The sequence below is a fragment of the Heterodontus francisci genome, chromosome 12, assembly GCF_036365525.1.
Source record: "Heterodontus francisci isolate sHetFra1 chromosome 12, sHetFra1.hap1, whole genome shotgun sequence".
Lineage (NCBI taxonomy): Eukaryota > Metazoa > Chordata > Chondrichthyes > Heterodontiformes > Heterodontidae > Heterodontus > Heterodontus francisci.
The window spans coordinates 70058987-70082350 of NC_090382.1; the positions used below are offsets into that span (position 1 = coordinate 70058987).

The 23364-nt window shown below is 44.9% G+C and overlaps 1 protein-coding gene across 8 annotated transcripts in view; it reads left to right on the forward strand.

Annotated features, from left to right (window-relative positions):
* Positions 1–23129, forward strand: part of LOC137375910 (ras-GEF domain-containing family member 1C-like) — a 189392-nt gene extending 166263 nt beyond the window's left edge. For 7 of the 8 annotated variants that reach the window (XM_068043588.1, XM_068043589.1, XM_068043587.1 and 4 more), the window contains 8 exons: positions 1190–1285; positions 1423–1525; positions 1966–2045; positions 2147–2242; positions 8337–8432; positions 9768–9891; positions 15316–15388; positions 19682–23129. In XM_068043588.1, the coding sequence (XP_067899689.1) occupies positions 1190–1285; positions 1423–1525; positions 1966–2045; positions 2147–2242; positions 8337–8432; positions 9768–9891; positions 15316–15388; positions 19682–19706 (693 nt within the window). In that variant the 3' untranslated portion in view covers positions 19707–23129. Of the gene's footprint in view, positions 1–1189; positions 1286–1422; positions 1526–1965; positions 2046–2146; positions 2243–8336; positions 8433–9767; positions 9892–14962; positions 15003–15315; positions 15389–19681 lie in introns of all 8 variants that reach the window. The other variant, XR_010976093.1, reaches the window with a different exon arrangement.
* The last annotated feature ends 235 nt before the right edge of the window (positions 23130–23364 follow it).

Here is a 23364-nt window from a genome sequence, read left to right on the forward strand (position 1 = left end):
TCCAAACCTGACTTAGGATTCAGAATCTGATCTCTGTCTTTTAAAGTCAAATTCAGATTCTTTTGACAGTGCCATCAGTGTTAGCAATTTATCACAAAATTGTGAATACACATACTTGGGGCAAGCAAGGATAACAACCAAACTCTCAATTAATTTCAGTTACTCAAATATAGATAAGTGCACTATCCCATATTGCAACTTGCTAGAAAAGGAAATTAATCCAAGTATGGCTGACAATAATAACATTGCACTATTAATTAAGATGTGTACGATGCTGTGCACCACAGCACAGGACAGAAAGCTGATTAGAGTTGAAGGTGGCAACTTAATGTTTTAATCAGCTCAATGTTGCTATTCTAAAAAGGATCTTACTTGATCATATCTTACACCTACTAATTTGTTAAATATAGCCTATAATTTGGCATGTTGTGTGTGCCATGTCCGCACTGGGCTGAACACAGAAATCTGCAATACTGTGGTTTGATGCATGTTCACTGTCTCAGTATTGCTTTGAATTGTCAACCTCATTTGCACCCCATATATTTGAGTAGTAGTATATCATTTTTCACATGTATTATTTAGAAGATATTGGGCCCAGATTTTGCATTGAATACAATGGTGAGGCTAACAAAGAACAAAGAACAGTTCAGCACAGGAACAGGCCATTCGGCCCTCCAAGCCTGCGCCGATCTTAAACAGTGAGGTTAAATTGGACAGCAGCTTCTGGAGTTTGCACGTGAGGTTAAATATGTAAGGTAGCCATCCTCCTCCCCGACCAGATTCCAAACATGACCCCAAGGTGGGACCATGCTGGCAAACCAGCACGCCGGCCAGAGGCGCGAAATTGCAGGCCCGTCCGCCTCTGGTCCCGCCAACGCGGCCATATAATAATACGGCCCTGCATGTCTCAATGAGGATTCTTCAATCTGATTGGTTGAAGAACCTCATTATCTTTGTCCTGCTCACAGATACCATTGATCCCCTGTAGAGGGCATCGTATTGGTGCAGATGCCTGATGACAGCGAATCTACACTCACAATCCCATGACAATTCTGTGGGCAGCTGTCAGCATAGTGAATGGCAAGTGCCATTCCTTCATCACTGACTGCAAAATCTGGGCCATTCAGTTTATCATTATGGCTACCTTAGTTCAAAATAAATACTTAGCTTTTTCTTTCTTTTCCTAAAGTCTTGCTTCAGTGAGCAAAAGAAAACAGACAATCTTGAAGCCTATGTCAAATGGTTCAACAGGCTCTGCTATTTAGTAGCTACTGAAATATGCATGGTAAGTGAATTTTTTAAACTATATATTTCGCATAGATTTTTTAAATAATACTTGGCTCAAAATTCTTTAGAAGTAATTTAATATATACAGTTGCACTATTTTATCAATTGAGATCAGTTAATGCTTTTTAATTTCAGCCCGCGAAGAAGAAACACAGAGCACAAGTAATAGAATTTTTTATTGACGTTGCTCGAGAGTGTTTTAATATTGGCAACTTTAATTCCCTGATGGCAATTATTTGTAAGTATGATTTAATTTTTTTTTAAAAGGCAAGTTATATGGACATTGAATCAAACAATTCTAGATGAATACAGGCACACAGGATATTTTATTCCCTTATTTACACTTTAAAAACTAGTCTCATGATTTATAATGTGTTTTTTTCCCCAGATGAATAAGGCTGGTTCAGTTCCACCTCATGAAATCTGGTTTATGATGACACTTTAGCATAATGAGGGATTTTAATAAATGTTATTAGTTTGGTTTGATTCACATAATTATCCAGTCAAGGTCCAACCTCTTAGGATTGTTGATCATTACTTTTAAAATCTTTATCGTTCACTACTTGCGCAAAGAATCAATATACATTATTTTACAGAATGTTACTATTATGTTCTTGCATTTCCAGGAAAAAAATTCTATGGTTTTGTAAAGTGATCAGTTTTGTTTTCATTCTGCAGCTGGTATGAACATGAGCCCTGTTTCTCGGCTAAAGAAGACATGGGGGAAAGTTAAAACAGCAAAATTTTTCATTCTTGAGGTCAGTACCATATGACAGAAAAATTACATTAAAGTAAAATTACCCCTTGTGTTAGTTAAGCTAATGTCCAACATAATGGCCTTTCTCAATTTGATATATAGCATCAAATGGATCCTACAGGTAACTTCTACAACTACAGGACAGCTCTCCGAGGGGCAGCTCATCGGTCCCAGACTGCGCACAGTAACCGAGAAAAGGTAAGATTACCGGTACAGTCTATAAAATATGAACTGGAATGTACCTTTCCCAGCTGGACAATCATTTTAATATTGAACCAAATTACCAAATTCTTACTAGAGTATAATTGCCTAATATACTTGCGGGTTTATGGAGTTGCAGTATATTGAAAAATAGATTTTTTTAATTATTATTTCTTCTTCTCATCTCCCTATCCATGGCTCACTCACCTGGATCCAAAAGGGGAAGTGAACATACTGCAACTGCTCCCATAGTGAAAGAAAAATGTGCATGCCTCGAAAGAACATGATAAATGGAATGTATAAGCCTAACCCTAACCCTAACCCTAACCCCCCCTTTACCCCCCTTCCACCCCCCCCCACCCCCGTCCCCTTCCCTGCTCCACCCTCTCAGCTCACCCCCTCACAACCCCGTCCCAGCCCGCCCCCCCCCTCGCACCATCTTCACCCCGCACCCCCTTCCCCTGCACCCCCCCCCCCACCCCCTCCCTCTACCCCTCCCCCTTGCATCCCCTCCTCCCACCGGCACCATCCTACACCTGTGTAGGGGCCCCAACAACCCCACTGCCTTGTGGGCGTCTCGGGAGAGACCAAGGCTAAGGGAGTAAACCCTAACAGAAAATCCGGAGCGGAACCCCGTAGGCGGTCATGTGTCACCTTTGGCATGTTTCCGGCAGTTCCTGCAGCCATACTGGTGCCAAACGTCGTGTCCTGCACTCCTTTGGACCCCACCAGAAAGGCCGAGAGGGGGGTTTTGACGACTGGGCAACTCTCAACCTCCATAAATTTGCCCAGGCATGCGCCATGGAGAGGTCACTCCATAGTTGCCTCACAGCGACTAAAACAACACGGAAGGCAGCAGTTACGGGTTATAAGTCCAGATAAATTGGCGTAGAAACTGGGCGCCACGGGTTGCCTTTGTCGGTGGGAGAGGTCATTGCACCTCACTGGACAGCTACCGCCCGCCTCAAACCGGGCAGCCCCCGGTCAATAAGGTTCTGTCCCGCCACAGTCTGCCTGCTTCAATGGGTGCTTGGAGCTCAGGGTCATTGCCCGAAAGGTGGACTGATACACCGCACCAAACAACATGAAAAAAGGAAAGAAGGTACCAGCCCTTCGCTTTGCAAGCTGGAACGTCAGAACTATGTGTCCTGGCCTGTCGGAAGACCTTACACAAATCAACGATTCTCGGAAGACCGCCATCATTAACAACGAGCTCAGTAGATTCAATGTGGACATTGCAGCACTTCAGGAGACTCGCCTCCCCGCGAGTGGCTCTCTAGCAGAGCAAGACTACACCTTCTTCTGGCAGGGCAGGGATCCTGAAGAACCAAGACAGCATGGAGTGGGCTTCGCCATCAGAAACTCCTTGCTCAGCATGATAGAGCCTCCCTCAAATGGCTCGGAACGCATACTGTCCATCCGACTGCTCACCACCTCTGGTCCAGTACACCTACTCAGCATCTATGCTCCAACACTCTGCTCCGCACCTGAAGCTAAAGACCAGTTCTATGAACAACTCCATAACATCATTAGCAGCATCCCCAACACCGAACACCTATTCCTGCTGGGGGACTTTAATGCCAGGGTTGGGGCCGACCATGACTCATGGCCCTCCTGCCTTGGGCGCTATGGCGTTGGAAGGATGAATGAGAACGGGCAGAGACTGCTTGAGTTGTGTACCTATCATAACCTCTGCATCACCAACTCGTTCTTTCACACTAAACCCTGTCACCAGGTTTCATGGAGGCACCCAAGATCACGTCGTTGGCACCAGCTAGACCTCATTGTCACAAGGCGAGCCGCCTTAAACAGTGTTCAAATCACACGCAGCTTCCACAGTGCGGACTGCGACACCGACCACTCCCTGGTGTGCAGCAAGGTTAGACTCAGACCAAAGAAGTTGCATCATTCCAAGCAGAAGGGCCACCCGCGCATCAACACGAGCAGAATTTCTCACCCACAGCTGTTACAAAAATTTCTAAATTCACTTGTAACAGCCCTTCAAAACACTCCCACAGGGGATGCTGAGACCAAGTGGGCCCACATCAGAGACGCCATCTATGAGTCAGCTTTGACCACCTACGGCAAAAGTGCGAAGAGAAATGCAGACTGGTTTCAATCTCATAATGAAGAGCTGGAACCTGTCATAGCCGCTAAGCGCATTGCACTTTTGAACTACAAGAAAGCCCCCAGCGATTTAACATCCGCAGCACTTAAAGCAGCCAGAAGTACTGCACAAAGAACAGCTAGGCGTTGCGCAAACGACTACTGGCAACACCTATGCAGTCATATTCAGCTGGCCTCAGACACCGGAAACATCAGAGGAATGTATGATGGCATGAAGAGAGCTCTTGGGCCAACCATCAAGAAGATCACCCCCCTCAAATCTAAATCGGGGGACATAATCACTGACCAACGCAAACAGATGGACCGCTGGGTTGAGCACTACCTAGAACTGTACTCCAGGGAGAATGCTGTCACTGAGACTGCCCTCAATGCAGCCCAGCCTCTACCAGTCATGGATGAGCTGGACGAACAGCCAACCAAATCGGAACTCAGTGATGCCATTGATTCTCTAGCCAGTGGAAAAGCCCCTGGGAAGGACAGCATTACCCCTGAAATAATTAAGAGTGCCAAGCCTGCTATACTCTCAGCACTACATGAACTGCTATGCCTGTGCTGGGACGAGGGAGCAGTACCCCAGGACATGCGCGATGCCAACATCATCACCCTCTATAAAAACAAAGGTGACCGCGGTGACTGCAACAACTACCGTGGAATCTCCCTGCTCAGCATAGTGGGGAAAGTCTTTGCTCGAGTCGCTCTGAACAGGCTCCAGAAGCTGGCCGAGCGCGTCTACCCTGAGGCACAGTGTGGCTTTCGTGCAGAGAGATCGACTATTGACATGCTGTTCTCCCTTCGTCAGATACAGGAGAAATGCCGTGAACAACAGATGCCCCTCTACATTGCTTTCATTGATCTCACCAAAGCCTTTGACCTCGTCAGCAGACGTGGTCTCTTCAGACTACTAGAAAAGATCGGATGTCCACCAAAGCTACTAAGTGTCATCACCTCATTCCATGACAATATGAAAGGCACAATTCAACATGGTGGCTCCTCATCAGAGCCCTTTCCTATCCTGAGTGGTGTGAAACAGGGCTGTGTTCTCGCACCCACACTTTTTGGGATTTTCTTCTCCCTGCTGCTTTCACATGCGTTCAAATCCTCTGAAGAAGGAATTTTCCTCCACACAAGATCAGGGGGCAGGTTGTTCAACCTTGCCCGTCTAAGAGCGAAGTCCAAAGTACGGAAAGTCCTCATCAGAGAACTCCTCTTTGCTGACGATGCTGCTTTAACATCTCACACTGAAGAATGCCTGCAGAGTCTCATCGACAGGTTTGCGTCTGCCTGCAATGAATTTGGCCTAACCATCAGCCTCAAGAAAACGAACATCATGGGGCAGGATGTCAGAAATGCTCCATCCATCAATATTGGCGACCACGCTCTGGAAGTGGTTCAAGAGTTCACCTACCTAGGCTCAACTATCACCAGTAACCTGTCTCTAGATGCAGAAATCAACAAGCGCATGGGTAAGGCTTCCACTGCTATGTCCAGACTGGCCAAGAGAGTGTGGGAAAATGGCGCACTGACACGGAACACAAAAGTCCGAGTGTATCAGACCTGTGTCCTCAGTACCTTGCTCTACGGCAGCGAGGCCTGGACAACGTATGCCAGCCAAGAGCGACGTCTCAATTCATTCCATCTTCGCTGCCTTCGGAGAATACTTGGCATCAGGTGGCAGGACTATATCTCCAACACAGAAGTCCTTGAAGCGGCCAACACCCCCAGCTTATACACACTACTGAGTCAGCGGCGCTTGAGATGGCTTGGCCATGTGAGCCGCATGGAAGATGGCAGGATCCCCAAAGACACATTGTACAGCGAGCTCGCCACTGGTATCAGACCCACCGGCCGTCCATGTCTCCGTTATAAAGACGTCTGCAAACGCGACATGAAATCGTGTGACATTGATCACAAGTCGTGGGAGTCAGTTGCCAGCATTCGCCAGAGCTGGCGGGCAGCCATAAAGACAGGGCTAAATTGTGGCGAGTCGAAGAGACTTAGTAGTTGGCAGGAAAAAAGACAGAGGCGCAAGGGGAGAGCCAACTGTGCAACAGCCCCAACAAACAAATTTCTCTGCAGCACCTGTGGAAGAGCCTGTCACTCCAGAATTGGCCTTTATAGCCACTCCAGGCGCTGCTTCACAAACCACTGACCACCTCCAGGCGCGTATCCATTGTCTCTCGAGATAAGGAGGCCCAAAAGAAAAAGAAGATAAGGGGAACAGATAAGGTCGATGGACAGAAACTATATTTGCTGGTTAGGGAGTCTAGGGTTAGGGAGTAGAGTATAACAATTAGAACTAGACCTTTCAGGAGTGAAATTAGGAAACAATTCTACATGCAAAGGGTAGAACTTTGAAACTCTCCTCTGCTAAAGGTAATCGATGCTAGATCAATTGTAAATTTTAGAACTAAGGTTGGTAGATTTTTGTAAACCGAAGCTATTAAGGGATATGGGGCAACGATGGATATATGGAGTTAGCTCACAGATCAGTCATGATCTCAATGAATGGCGAAACAGGCTTGAGGGGCTAAATGGCCCACTCCTGTCTCGATGTTCATTTATAGACTGGGTAACCCATCTAGTGGCCTTTTGGTGAGATTAAGCAATTACTTAAATCTAAATCTGATTTGAGATTCAGATTCTGATCTCAGTTTTCATTAGCAAATTCAAAATATTTTAACAGTGTAATCAGTTTTTAAAAAAGTGTTAATGATTTATTACAAAATTGTCATTACAGATACACTGGTCAAGTATAGATTAGTCTAATTAGCACAAGTGATATTATTATGATTGGCCATTCCAGTCAAAGCCCCCAATCAAAATATACAATTCTGATTGTAATGGGAGAAATGCACTGTTAACTCAATCCTGTCCCTCCATAGATCACCTAACATATCATTTTAAACTTTCCAAATTAAAGAAAGACCCAGCCAAATTGTACTATCTATTAACCTCCGAATGAGGCTAACCAAACCAAGTGTCTTTAAATCAATAAATTAACTGTTTAGTTAGAAAAACTAAATTCTTAAAGACTACTAAGACATAAACAACATTTAAAATAGAACAAATTAGAGTCCATGCACAGTTACAGTCCAATGTTGCTTGAAGTCCTCTCAGCCGTCCGATGGGGAAAAAAGGTTCTTCAACAGTAGAACAGTCCGTAGTCTAATTCCAGCAGTAAATGATGCTTTCCTTATCCAGTGATGAATTTCAACAATTAACAACGTGCAAACACTTTCAATAGAATCGATCTGATTTTAGCGTTTTTGAGGGATAAAAGATTGTCACAGTCTAACTTCCCTTCCTTCAGTTTAAATTATCAAAGATCTCTGTTTTGGCTTGACTTTTTTTTAGAATTTTGAGAGATAATAAATGAACAGACTAAATTCTCTTCGTTCAGTTTAAATGTCTGAGAGCTTTTCTTTCAGGTGCTAACACCAGCTGTCTGTCTGCCCTTTGAGTACATGTAGAACAGTCTGTTTTCAACTAAAAGCCGGTTCAAAAAATAATTGCAACATTTATATATCCAGTCCTGGGTCCCTGAATGGCTGTTGCCGGGTAACCAAGATGCATTCTCTGAAGCTGGTTGGTTCCCTCTCCTTATGGTTGTATCCAACGGCAACTAAAATGCACTTTCTCTAACTCCTGAGGCTTGCTGGTTCTTAAAGCAGTACGGCTCCTTTTCCAGCCTTAAAGACACACCGCATATTCCTGGGGACAAAACTACAGGACCATGACAATATGAATAATATGAGCTTTGAACTCATCCAAGCAAGCTGGTGTATCAGTTTGTAGTGGAACTTAGATCCATGCGATTTTAGGATTGTGTAGTAAATGCTTCAGCATACTGGAATTTTTATATTTATTTCAGTAGATAAGTAAAAAGCAATAAGTAGCTCAGCTTTCTTAATGTGAAAAATATAAGTGGAAAACTGGGGAGAAATCATAATTTACTATCTTTCAGATTGTTATCCCATTCTTCAGTCTACTGATCAAAGACATTTACTTCTTAAATGAGGGTTGTGCAAACCGTCTTCCTAATGGCCATGTCAATTTTGAGGTAAGTGTCAAAGATATCACCAGATTTGTGTAGTACTAACAAATATCCAGCTTCTGCAATAGGTACTGGATATACCTGGAATCTTTTGAAGACTGATTCTCATTTGTTACTTACATTTCCAAAAATTAAAGACAATGTACCCCACAGTGGGGCTGATAATATGATTCTGAAGTGCAATTGAATATTGATGTGGGCATCTCACTTCATCAGGTACTAGCCCTGAGGCTTTCTTAGTGGTCACTGTGTATAGCACCACATAGTATTGTTCACAAGCCCTGTTGGTTAGGGTTGCCAACTCCAGGAGGTTTTATAACATGACCTTCCACTTCTAACTGCCCCAACCCCAGGTTGGGCAAGATGCATTAAAATAAGATTGATTGTGATAGAGGGCAGGGTCTTGTGCCTTGTGCCAGAAGAACTCATCTGTACTGTCCATATCTAATGAAGGAACTATACTGGTCATTGGTACCAGCCTCAAAACACAACTCCTATTTACAACAGCATTTCTTCCCAACAATCTTCATCAGCTCCATTTGACAATAACTATCAGGATATATTAGAATACCACTTAACCCAAATTATATTCACCCTAAGAGCGGGCTGAATTTTATTCTCCTGCCACCGGGTGTGGCGGCTTGCGGAATAAATGGCAGCCGTCAAGCAGTGTAAGCCACTTTCTCCTCTAGTGCTTTAGTCAGAAAACATAAAGCAGTACATTTTACACCCAATCCACCCTCCTGTTTTCTACTCCAAGTGTGCCTAGCATGTGCCTGCATTGTGTTGGAGCTCGAATGTGTGGCACCACAGAACAGCAGGACCTACATCCTTCCTGTGGGAAAGCACTGAGTAGGGGTTAAGAAATCTGAAGGAGATGGGGAAGTAATGGAAAGCCAGAAAGTGAGTCAGCTGCAGGCTCCTCTCTTGTGCATATTGCATTCAGTTCAGAGCAATATTGACAAACACCTGGGAGCAAGTCGTCTGTCAACACTTTCGGTCCCAGATTGTATTTAGCCAGGGAAATAGGAGAGAAAATAAGTTGAAAGAATTAAGTACCTTTATATCAACTGTGTATTTTTGTAGATTTCATCATACTTTGGTTCTGTAGCAAAAAAAGTTTTGATAAACTGATTCAGCTACTAGAGTATAATTATTCAAAACTCTTTTAAAAATTGTGTTTTTTACATTCAAAACAAATAATATTTGTTGTACTTTATTGCATGTAAATGCAATCAATTGTCTAATGTTTAAGATCTAATATCTAATACTGTTACTTCAAATTATGGAAAGATTTTACATTTTGCTATGAAGTGTAATGTGTTTTTTCTATCACTACAGAAATTTTTAGAATTGGCCAAACAAGTAGGCGAATTTATGATGTGGAAACAGGTGACTTGTCCTTTTGAAGATGATCAAAATATTATTCATTATCTTCACACAGCCCCTGTCTTCTCTGAGGACGGTAAGTATTTGGTTGATTAATCATTGAGAAAGTCATTTTTAATGTTACATTATTAAGATTGCAAAATTGTGATAGAGCACTCCCATAAAGAGGGCCCAAGTTTATAATTCAATTCTGAATGATGTTTAGGCCTGGATTTTCCTCCACTAACTCATCCCAAATTGGACAGGATAGTGGCAGGTATAGTAGGGGAAGTAGGGTGGCGACACTTACTGTTACAACCTCAGTGAGATAGTTAATGTTAAAATTACAAGATATGAGCCCCCAGACCAATTTAAAACATTACATGACAAGATTTCACATTTTCAGACTTTTATTATAACAACTAAACTAAAAGAAATCCCCATTAACTAAATAGTACTTTGTAAGTAGTTGATACCCCAAATTACAAAGGTATTTTCTTTACTTATTAAAATACTTGAAAACCTCACACTACACTTATAACGATACACAGTCCTTTTTGACGGTGAAATCCTTTGTGGGTAAAAGTCCCAAACTCCTCCCACTTGCAATGGGTTACATCTCCCAGACCTTTTCAAAAATCAATGTCCTCTTCGCTCACTTTTCCGATCACTTCCAACCAGGACGTCTGTGAATAAAGCACTTCCTAGTGATCCTGCTGGTCTTCTACTTTTCCGCAAGCTTCAACTTTCAAAACAGGTTCACGCCTTCACAGCTTTTTGCTGTATCAGGCTTCCGAGAGCAGGTGTCTCCTCTCTCTCTCTCTTTCTCTCTCAGCCGCAACCGCTGGTTTCCCCTCTTACAGCCTGTCTGCCTTCCGAAAATCTGTTAAATTTATCTGGACTCATAAGGCAACAGCTTATTGTCCTGTTCCAATATGCAAAGTCCAGAAGTTCTGGTTTCACAGAGCCACCTGGGCCTTCCATTGGTGTTAACAGCTGCTTGGTACATTGGCATCATCAGAATCACTGACCACCTCCTCCCCACCCCCATTTATGACTCGAAAGTCTGGGAGGGCGAAACCCATTGTTCTGCAGGCGTTACCCCTGCAGTCTGTTTTTTCAAAAAGCAATTTTTGTTCTGTGTTCTCTGTTGTCCTGGTAACCAAGATTTCAGTCTTGTCCTTTATCAGAGTGGGTGTGAGGTCAGCTGACTTTCCAGACTCCATCTTAAACTTTCAAAAATCACTATTTTTAAAACATAATCATGCTACAAAGTCCAGTGTTCATAACACTTATCACAGCTTCCCCACCTCAACTTAATTTTCCTCTACAGCCTCTGCAGAGATCTCAATTTCGCTTCCTCATCCACCGCATGCAAATGCTGGTAAGAAGTTGGAACCTTGGTGGCTCTGCAGTTGCAAAGTAAGATTTCACTGTACTGCACTGACCCACTATCCAGATGCTCCGCAGCGGCAACATGCAAAGCTGGGGTAGCTCCTGGGGCAAGTGGGATGTTCCCATTGCACCCTAATGACGGAAGAAGGCTTTATAGCATCCTTCTTCCCTCCATTTTGGCTCAAGCGCGTGGCTGCTGAAGGCCTTGATCCCACTGCAGTATTACAATGATTTTAAAGCCTTGCAGTAGTAGGCTTCTTCTTGGCATTGGGAATTCTACCCAGAGCCTGCCATACACCCTTAATGACCCGCCCCCAACATAATGGTCGGGGTCAGGAGAGAGCCAGAGGGATGGTCAGGGGAGGTAGTGGCGTAGTGGTATTATCACTGGACTAGTAACCCAGAGACACAGGGTCTTGACCTGGGGACATGGGTTCGAATCCCACCACAACAGCAGAAGGTGGAATTTGAATTTAATTAATAAATCTGGAATTAAAAGCTAGTCTAATGATGGCCATGAAAACCATTGTCGATTGTTGTAAAAACCCATCTGGTTCACTAATGTCCTTAAGGAAGGAAATCTGCTGTCCTTACCTGGTCTGGCCGACATGTGACTCCAGACCCACAGCAATGTGGTTAACTCTGACATGCCCTCTGAAATGGCCTAGCAAGTCACTCAGTTGTACCTAACCACTATGATGTCAATAAAAAGGAATTAAACCAGACGGACCACCCGGCATCGACCTAGGCACCGGAAACTACAAAGGCAAAACGAGCCCTGTCGACCCTGCAAAGTCCTCCTTACTAACATCTGGGGGCTTGTGCCAAAGTTGGGAGAGCTGTCCCACAGACTAGTCAAGCAACAGCCTGACATAGTCATACTCACGGAATCATACCTTACAATGTCCCAGACACTGCAATCACTATCCCTGGGTATGTCCTGTCCCAGTTGCCCTGGGAGTCCTCAACATCGACTCCGGACCCCATGAAGTCTCATGGCATCAGGTCAAACATGGGCAAGGTAACCTCCTACTGATTACCACCTACCGCCCTCCCTCAGCTGATGAGTCAGTACTTCTCCATGTTGAACACCACTTGGAGGAAGCACTGAGGGTGGCAAAGGCACAAAATGTACTCTGGGTGGAGGACTTCAATATCCATCACCAAGAGTGGCTCGGTAGCACCACTACTGACCAAGCTGGCCGAGAACTAAAGGACATAGCTGCTAGACTGGGTCTGCGGCAGGTGGTTGGGGAACCAACACGAGGGAAAAACATACTTGACCTTGTCCTCACCAATCTGCCTGCCGCAGATGCATCTGTCCATGACTGTATTGGTAGGAGTGACCACCACACAGTCCTTGTGGAGACGAAGTCCCGCCTTCACGTTGAGGATACCGTTCATTGTGTTGTGTGGCACTATCATCGTGCTAAATGGGATAGATTTCGAACAGATTTAGCAATGCAAAACTGGGCATCCATGAGGCGCTGTGGGCCATCAGCAGCAGCAGAATTGTACTCAACCACCCTCTGCAACCTCATGGCCCGGCATATCCCCCACTCTACCATTACCATCAAGCCAGGAGACCAACCCTGGTTCAATGAAGAGTGCAGGAGGGCATGCCAGAAGCAGCACCAGGCATACCTCAAAATGAGGTGTCAACCTGGTGAAGCTACAACCCAGGACTACTTGCATGCCAAACTGCGTAAGCAGCATGCAATAGACAGAGCTAAGCGATCCCATAACCAACGGATCAGATCTAGGCTCTACAGTCCTGCCACATCCAGCCGTGAATGGTGGTCGACAATTAAACAACTAACTGGAGGAGGTGGCTCCACAAATATCCCCATCCTCAATGATGGGGGAGCCCAGCACATCAGTGCGAAAGATAAGGCTGAAGCATTTGCAACAATCTTAAGCCAGAAGTGCCAAGTTGATGATCCATCTCGGCCTCCTCCTGAAGTCCCCAGCATCACAAATGCCAGTCTTCAGCCAGTTCGATTCACTCCGCGTGATATCAAGAAACGACTGAAGGCACTGAATACTGCAAAGGCTATGGGTCCTGACAATATTACGGTAATATTAATGAAGACCTGTGCTCCAGAACTTGCCACACCCCTAGCCAAGCTGTTCCACTATAGCTACAACACTGGCATATAGCCGGCAATGTGGAGAATTGCCCAGGTCTGTCTTGTACACAAAAAGCAGGACAAGTCCAACCCAGCCAATTACCGCCCCATCAGTGTACGCTCAATCATCAGCAAAGTGATGGAAGGTGTCATCAACAGTGCCATCAAACAGCACTTGCTTAGCAATAACCTGCTCAGTGATACCCAGTTTGGGTTCTGACAGGGCCACTCAGCACCTGACCTCATTACAGCCTTGGTTCAAACATGGACAAAAGAGCTGAACTCAAGAGGTGAGGTGAGAGTGACTGCTCTTGACATCAAGGCAGCATTTGACCGAGTATGGCATCAAGGAGCCCTAGCAAAACTGGAGTCAATGGGAATCGGGGGAAAACTCTCTGCTGGCTAGCGCAAAGGAAGATGGCTGTGGTTGTCGGAGGTCAATCATCTGAGCTCCAGGACATCATTGCAGGAGTTCCTCAGGGTAGTGTCCTAGGCCCAACCATCTTCAGCTGCTTCATCAATGACCTTCCTTCAATCATAAGGTCAGAAGTGGGGATGTTTGCTGATGATTGCACAATGCTCAGCACCATTCGCGACTCCTCAAATACTGAAGCAGTCTGTGTAGAAATGCAGCAAGACCTGGACAATATCCAGGCTTGGGCTGATAAGTGGCAAGTAACATTTGTGCCACACAAGTGCTAGGCAATGACCATCTCCAACAAGTGAGAATCTAACCATCTCCCCTTGACATGCAATGGCATTACCATCGCTGAATCCCCCACTATCAACCTCCTAGGGGCTACCATTGACCAGAAACTGAACTGGAGTAGCCATATAAATACCGTGGCTAAAAAAGCAGGTCAGAGGCTAGGAGTCCTGTGGCGAGTAACTCACCTCCTGACTCCCCAAAGCCTGCCCACCATCTACAAGGCACAAGTCAGGAGCGTGATGGAATACTCTCCACTTGCCTGCATGGGTGCAGCTCCAACAACACTCAAGAAGCTCAACGCCATCCAGGACAAAGCAGCCTGCTTGATTGGCACACCATCCACAAACATTCACTCCCTCCACCACCGACGCACAGTGGCAGCAGTGTGTACCATCTATAAGATGCACTGCAGCAACACACCAAGGCTCTTTAGACAACACCTTCCAAACCCGCGACCTCTACCACCTCAAAGGACAAGAGCAGCAGATGCATGGGAACATCACCACCTGCAAGTTCCCCTCCAAGTCACACACCATCCTGACTTGGAACTATATCGCCGTTCCTTCACTGTCGCTACATCAAAATCCTGGAACTCCCTTCCTAACAGCACTGTGGGTGTACCTACCTCACGTGGACTGCAGCAGTTCAAGAAGGCAGCTCACCACCACCTTCTCAAGGGCAATTAGGGATAGGCCATAAATGCTGGCATAGCCAGTGACGCCCACATCCCATGAATGATTAAAAAAAAAGAAGTCACATCCTGCCACTACTCAACCCCTAAAAGTAAAATCCACCTTTAAACTTGCTACTTGCTGTGAATGAAATTTTGTTGGTACCAAATTATGCACGGTGAACCTTAGCTCATTTTGCATAGGAGCTTTACAATTGGCTAAGATGAGAAGTTCCTATAACTTGGGCTCAATTTGAACCCATAGGTGATTGGCACACCATACTGGGAGTCTGTTTTAATGATAAGTGAGTTGAATTTGTATTTTACACTTTGTATCATAAATGTTTCTTTACTGTTCAAAAATTGGCTTAAATTTGCTGTATCATGATTTAAATTATTTCTCAATACATTTTCTCATAACTATTCCTGCTTTTAATTTCCAGTATGCAAACTTTAACTTGATAATGAATTTTAATTGCTCTTGTCCTAAAATCATATTTATCATTATTCTCCAATTACAAGTTAGATTTTACACCTGAAAGAAATAGCAAATGAAGCTGATCTGCATAGCTTTGATGCAATATATTAACAGAAATTGCATTCCCTTCCTACTCTAAGGTTTGTATTTGGCATCATATGAAAGTGAAAGTCCAGAAAACCAGCTTGAAAAAGACAGATGGAAAGCTTTAAGGTAAACTCCAATTCTGCTGTTTCTTTTATTTTAAAAGTTGTTAGGAATATAAGCTATATGTTTACCATAGATGTCATGACAACATTTCAATAGAATGCAAAGAGTTTTTTATGTATATTCCAAGTTATCAAATATATCAGAAATGTTGCAAAGTGTTTCATTTACAATGAATTATTCTAAAGTGCAGTGAATTATGTGGGGAATTGTAAACATGGTTGCTTCTAAGTAAGGGACCTATTCAGTTGTTGAGAACTTTGATAATTCTGGAGTTGCATGGTTAAGATTCGTGGTACTGAACTCCAATTTACCAAATCTCTGGATTTACCATATTCTGAATCGCTGGATTTATCAGTTAAGGTTAAATATAGTTTATTAGTACATTCAACTGTTTGCAATAGTGAATATTCCAATTTATGGGCTGAATTTTACCGGCCTCTCGACCCCTCGGGTCACGGCGCGGGATCCAGTAAAATACTGCGGGGAGAGGCCCGCCTCGACCCGTGATGTCGAGATTATGCAGCCCACCGCCTCTCCATGGACACTTCCTGATTTTACTTTGAATGGGCGGGCGTCACGTGCCGTCCCATTCACGATTAGAAAAGCTAGTGGGTCATCGCAGGCAGAAGGTTTCGCAACAGAAAGTAAGTTCCTTTTTCAGGGGTCCCACTCTGCATACTGGGAGGGAGGGAGGATACGCAGGGGTCTCACTCTGCACACTGGAAGGGAGGAGGGAGGGGAGGATAGGCAGGGGTCTCACTCTGCATACTGGAAGGGAGGGGGGATACGCAGGGGTCTCACTCTGCATACTGGAAGGGAGGAGGGAGGGGAAGATACGCAGGGGTCTCACTCTGCATACTGGAAGGGGTACTGTGTACCCTCCCTCCGTAAACAGTGTACCCTCTGCATTTGTTTGTGTTTGTGCAGGAGAAACGGCACTCTAGTCACCCAGTGTTTGGGGAGGGTGCCAGAAAGGATAGGAGCGTTAAGGTTATAAGGATGGTGGGGACAATCTGTGCAGCTTTTAGGATCTTAATCTGGTCATGCTGTGCCTCTCTCAGTGTTGGCCAAGATGGCCAATGCCATGCCACACCACATAGTTGATCCATGTTAGCACCTGATGTACCCATCAACCCTTCTCTGTTAGGAACCTTTGCATTAAATGAAGGATACAACTTCATTTATCACATGGAAATGGGTATGGCTCATCGTACAGCGTGCGATTCACTTCTCCTGAGGATCTGTATGCGCCGGAGGAAAGATCAACAGGCAGGTGCAGTCCACATAGAGGTCCCCAGTCGTGAGCAGCAGCCCCCAAGGGGAGCTCGCCGTTACGGTTGCCGTGCATCTACAGACCCCACATGACATGCCATCGGATGTCAGAGCACCAGCTTCAGAGGCGATTGCGCATGTAGCGAGGATGGTGACAAATATCTGTGCCCTGCTCAAAGATGACCTGTAGCCCATGGGCTTTGGTCGACATACTATGCCTGCAGTCCTCATAGTGGCAGCGGCTCTTAAGCTTCGTGCTTATGCAGCATTTCAGGGGTCCATCAGAGAGCATTTTGGGGTCACACAGTCAGCAGTGCACCGCTGCATGAGGAAGGACACCATTGCCCTGCACTGGAGGGCCAGTGAGTATGTCTGCTTCCGGACGGACCTTCACAGCGAGGCCCAGAGGGCCATCGGTCTTGGTGCCATTGCCGGAGAGCTATAGTCCTCAGGGTCCATAGACTGCACCCATATGGCCATCAGACCTCCCACCAGGCTACCACCTGCAGACGTTGCAATTAAAGGAATCCTCTCAATTTAGGTGCAGCTGGTATTTCATCACCAGAGATGCTTCTTGCAAATCTGTGACCGCTTCTCAGGCAGCTGCCATGACACCGGCATCCTGCGCCAGTCCCAGCTGCCACCGCTGTTCACTGAACTGGCTCAGATGGAGGGGTGGCTTCTTGGAGACAAGGGCTATCCCTTGCAGACATGGCTCCCGACACCAGTGAGAGACCCCACCACTGCTGCAGAGGAGAGAAAAGACACCATCCACTAAGCTGAAAGATCTGCCATTGAGCAGGCGATCTGCATGTTCTAAATGCGCTCCCGCTACCTGGATAGATAGGGTAGGGTCCTGTACAATGGGCCAAAAATGGCAAGACCTTTCTTTCCTGCTCGCAGTGGTCTGCACAAGTATGCACCCAATAGGGGGCACGCCTGGAATTATGAGGAGAGACGCCAATTGCATTCATCCTCAGTCTATGAGGACAATGAGGACCTATAAAAGGAAGGTGCATGGGAGGGCAGATGCCACCCAGGCTCCGCAGGCAGAGCTAGATGGGATCTAGGGATGAATGGCAGCGCCTTAGTAAAGGCTCTCTGCTCCATATGAGCCGACATGAGCTCTGGAAGCCACACATCGGCCTCACTCACCTGCTGTGTAACAGTCCACATCTGCTGCATGTCGGTGTAAACCATTAGAGCCAGCAGCTGACTGAGCCAATTTCCATGTCACTGCATCCATTGAAAGGCTCATGAGTTATGGTGGCATGACAATGAGTCGATTGCATACATTAGCGTTCCTGGATGGCCAACAGAGAAAGGGATGCGACATTGGCGCTACATGCTGGCACACATCATGCACACAGGAAAACGGGACAGACATGTTGGTGAATAAGATTTAGTGCAACGATTATTTACATTGCTGTGACACCCGTGCATTCCCATTTGTGTCAGTGTGTTCTCTGTAAACGGAGAGGTTGCCCCTTCTTGGTGCAACCTCTGCGCTAGCAGCCTGACTGGAGGAAGGCTGCTGATCTGATTGCCCTTTGGCTGTGGATGACTTTGGTGCTCGTACCCTAGAGAGACCCGGCTGGCTGGAGGAGTGCTCGTTCATCCCCTTCCAGCATTGGACCCTTTGATGCCGGATGGCCCCACAACTACTCACCTTCTCTGCCATCTCCAGCCAGGCTGCCTTGTTCAGGTGGGAGTGCCTCTTCTTACCATCACTGGTGAAAAGGACGTCCCGCTTTGCCCGCACAGCCTGGAGGAGAGTGACCAGGGAGGCTTTGCTGCACTGTGAGGCAACCCTAGAGCACCCGTCTGCCATCCTCGGCTTTTGGTATGGTCCTTTAAATGCAAAGGTGACTCCACCGTGTAACTGCTCTGACTTCTGGCTGCAAGGTTTGTCTTGCACATATTTGAAAACCAATGCAGGACTAGTGAGGAAATCGGAAATCTGTACTGTTGTCATGGTTTACCAACTATTACACATTGACGCATGTTCACAAACACTTTGCTTATGCAGCAGCTGATCATATTTATTGGTGTAATATTTCTAGTTGACAATGCAGCTAGATTATGAATATATTTTCCTGTTTGTTTAACAAAGATCATTTAATTTCAGTTACGTATGTTTTCACATAACAGTTGACAGAGAAATGAATACAGATTCCAAATGTATATTAGTCTGCGGCTTTTCACAGTCAGATGATTAGAAGCCCATAGTATGTAAATAATCTTCAATTATGGTTTTATTTCTGTTGTGTATTTGCATTCTATGGTACATTTAAGACTCACATCCTGGAATGTGCAAAATTAAGATTATTTACCCAGTTGCGGCATGCCTACAAGAAGCAATGTAACACTTGAAAGGAAGAAGAGGATCACAACTTTGCAGGACACTGGGACACAGTGGGGTAAGTATGTGGCAGCAAAGCAGAAAGTGCGAGGGAAACTCAGCAGGTCAGGCAGCATCTGTGGAGAGAGAAGCAGAGTTAACTTTCAGATCTGTGGTCACTGACCTGTAAGTTAACTCTGCTTCTCTCTCCACAGATACTGCCTGACCTGCTGAGTTTCTGCAACACTTTCTGCCTTGCTGCCAGATTGACAGCAGCCCCACTCTTCAGCCATCAAGTAAGTATTCTTTGACAGCTGTCAGGACGCAGGTGCTGGGGCGCTTTACATAGGGCCCCAGCACCTGCTGCACAGCTGTCAAAAGGTCTCTCATTGCGGCGAATGTCCCCCCTCTCCCCACATAATATGAGGGGTGGTGCCGCAGCTTGGCGCAGTGATGCTAATGAGCTCCTGCACGAAATATTATGGGGACTCTGCGGCGATTGCTAAATGCAGGCACCCCGCTGAGTTTAAAGGGCGCTGTCATACAGCGCGGCACCCAAATAAAATTCAGCCCTATATCTCTCAGTAACATGTTTTTAAAACGTTAGGTAATTTTAAAGAAGAAAACGACTTTCATAAATCTGATAGAGTCTCTAATTTTAAATTTTCTGACTTTTATTTCAGATCAACACTCCTGGGAAAGACATGAGTGCATGGAAGCAGTAGAGTACAAATCTATCAATAACATAGCTTGCACTATTGACTTCAGAGACCAGCAAAGACCTAAGTTTTCTTATGAATTTTGATGAGCAGGATTCATCAGTCACAATTATACAGATACAGAGAGAAAAATTATTCCCCCACTCCAATCCCTTTGCAGTATTTTGCAGTGTTTAATTGTACAGATCTTATTAATGGAAACTGGGTAATGCTAAAATTCAGAAAATACTGAAAACAGAAATATTTCAGTCATTACATGATCTGTGACTGATTTAGACAAACAAGACTGCAAGATATACAGTCACTTTTCGCTCAATAAACTCTGAATATATGTGTCAGTAAATACATCATTTTTTAATATTCTGGGCACTGGATTGCTCATGTTTTGAACTCTTCTTGAAATGGGTTTGAACATGTGAGCTGAACTCAAGAAGCAGAAGATTGACTTTGCAAAGGCAACTGCTCTTTATTTCAACTGAAAGGAACACTTCCATATGCAGGAAGATTCTCCTAGACTGACATTCAGTTGTGTACATTACTTGGTAATTCTATAGAGCACATATTTTGTGTTGTAATGTTTTACTCAATGGGGACCTGACCCGATCATATGCATGGATTTAAAATGTCTCATTAAAGTTTGAATTATTGTGACATTTTTAACTTGCTTGTTTAGCAAGACTAGATGATACAATTCATCACTAACAATTGTTTAAACATTATAGAAATACATAATGTAAATATAAATCTCACTTTCTTCTGTGCCCTTTGAGATATGGAAAAAGATTTTGGGTTCTAAAATGCCATTTGTCAGTATGCCGTGTTCACATCAAATCACAGATTTAAACCTGATAAATTATAATAAAAGCTTACGGAGATTTAACAGACTGCAGTTACATTATCTGTGAAATAATGGGCTGGATATTGCTTCCTGTCGCTGGGAGCTGCCGCGGTGTAAAATATGCCAGCTGGCATGCACAGGCCATGCGTGCCACGCAGCCGCAGTCTTGAGCCCAGCGGCTCATTAGAATATGCAGGGCGGCCGCACCCCCCCACAAATCATGTGGTGGGGGTGACCTCAGCAATGCCGTGAACGGCATCAACTGTCTCTATGCAGGCGCTGCCACCATTTTTAACAGGCTGCCAGCCCTGCGTACAGATTCCAGAGTTGCTCCCATCCCCTCCCCCACTGCACTAAAATTGCAGAGTTGACCCCTTCTCCTCCCAACTGCATTAAATGCAGAGTTCATCCTTCCTCCCCACACTAAAATTGAAGAGTTCACCCCATTCTCCCCTCCCCCACTACTCTACAAATGCTGGGTTCCCCTTTTCCCCACCTCGATGGTGCCAGCTTTCCCTGGATGGAAAAGTGAAGGCATGTGAGTGCCAGCCATCGTGCTGAAGCTCCAGAACTGAAAGTAAGATTGCAGGGAATTCCAAATAAATGTATGTAGAAAGTTAAATATTTAAACCAGGGTCCTGTCGCAGAGCAAGGGTGGAGTCGCACGGAGATTCCCTGTCACCGGGTGGGTTGGGCCCAGCAATCCCGGCGTCAGGTTGATAATGGTGGGCTGCTGCTGCTCCCATCTTCTGACCTCCCACCCATCCTGCCACAGAGCCCAACATTGGGAGGTGAAGAAAATCCAGCCCAACGTAGCTGCAGTTTATTAAATCTCCAGAACGTACGATAATTTTTCGGGTTTAAATCTGGCAGAAACATGCTATTTCCTGCAGAATGTGATAATTTTTTTATATAAATGTGATTGTCACACACTTCTACTAATCCTTTTAATTTACTGAAGTAAAAAATAATGATGAAAACTGTTGACTGTACTCTGATCAGTCATAATGGTAAAAAACATTGAGGAAAAACTAAGTTTATATGATAACTGCCTATGATTCCACTGTAAATTAAGGGTGAAATTTTATGCTCTCTCCCATGGCTGGTTTGGAGGTGGGGAGAGCATAAAATTGGGTGGGATGGTGGTGAGGTGTCCCTGCCAGCATCCCACCTCCACCAAAATGTAGTCCGAGGCAGGAAGGCCTATAAATGGCCTTCCCACCCAACCGCCAATAGAGGCCCTTAACTGGACAATAAACCCCAGATATGGGCCTGTTCCCGCACAGTCACACTTACCCGTGCGGCGGGTGGCCCTGTCGCTGCACAGGAAGCACGGTATGAAGAAACATGCGGGCTGCTTCCCTGCTCCAGGGGGTCGGTGGGTGGGGGGCCCTCGTTCAAAGGCACTTAGTGCCTGAACGAGGGACCTGGCATCAGAAAGGGGGTGCCTGCTGAGGGCCACCATCCACCCCCCTTGCTGTCGACCCTGCTTCCCCACATAACCACCCCCGGAGACCCATCCTGCCCTGACCTACCTTAAGCCTGATTCCAGTGCCGCTCTTCTCTCTCTGGTCGCTACAGCTACAGCAGCAGTAACCGCCTCCACACTGGCGCTGCAGCCACTGGCCTCTGGCCGGCAGCTCTTGCAAGTGCAGGACTTCTTGCAACAGGGTCCTAAATCCTATCAAAGGCATGCCGTTGTCCACTTAAGTGCCTGATTGGCACTAAACTTGGTGGGCCTTCTGGAGAAGAGGCAATATGAGGATCTTGGTGTCATTTTCCCCCGACATCAAGACCCCCACCCCCAGCAAAAAATTCTCCCCTAAAATTCTGGAAATTAAAGCCATTGCAAATACACACGGTAGCGATATAACAAAGGCATTTGACCTTCAAAGTTACTTAAGTTGCAAGATATTTTTCTAGCACATAATATTGTAAATGGTGTTACATATTAGCCAAACTAGTATTATATGACTGCTGTCATGTATATCATGTCAGTCACTGTGCCCTGCATCCATTTGCAAGCACTTATTTTACAAACTTTTTTTTGTAAAGTGTATGTCAATTACTTTATCCAATCAATAATTCATTGAATATAACCAAGATCACTCATAACTCTTAACAGCTAAAATCTATCTGTTCCTGAGTGGTGGTTAATTTGGCAAAACTGCTGGCTGTAATTGGACGCACTGCTTCACAGGTGTTATGAGGCTTTAAATGTCTACAGTTCGCTGTATTGTGCTGGTACATACTTGTCATTCTGGCATTTCATACTTGAAAATCTGTTTTGTTGTCAAATGCTTCCTGTAAAGAGCCTAAAATAGCATGTTTCCTTCTACAGTTTTGTAGCTGTATGCTTTATTTGGTTAAAAAAAAATATGAAATTGAAGCTGTTGTATTTGAAAATAGATTTTTTATACTGCTGTATGAGATTGTTAATGGAAATATTGTTGATAATATTCTGGCTAATTTATCTGTGCATAGAATTTATATACTATGTGTAATTTATACTGTGTTCTAACAGTTTGGCTGAATGGTGGTCAATTTCTAATTTTTGTACCCATAGTTGTGAATGTTTTAAACTTCTAATAAATGAAGAATGCAGTTATAACCATATGATTTGAAATGTTTTATTGCATCCTTCCCATTTTTCATTTCTTTCTTGTTTCCAAATGTTTACTAAAAGTGATATTTGATAAAGCAATTTGGTAAGATTAACTGCAGGTGGATATCCTTAGTGGATAACTCATTTTCAAAAATGTTTTTGCACTTATCTAGGTGTGTAAGTGAGCAATACAAGTCTTGGCCC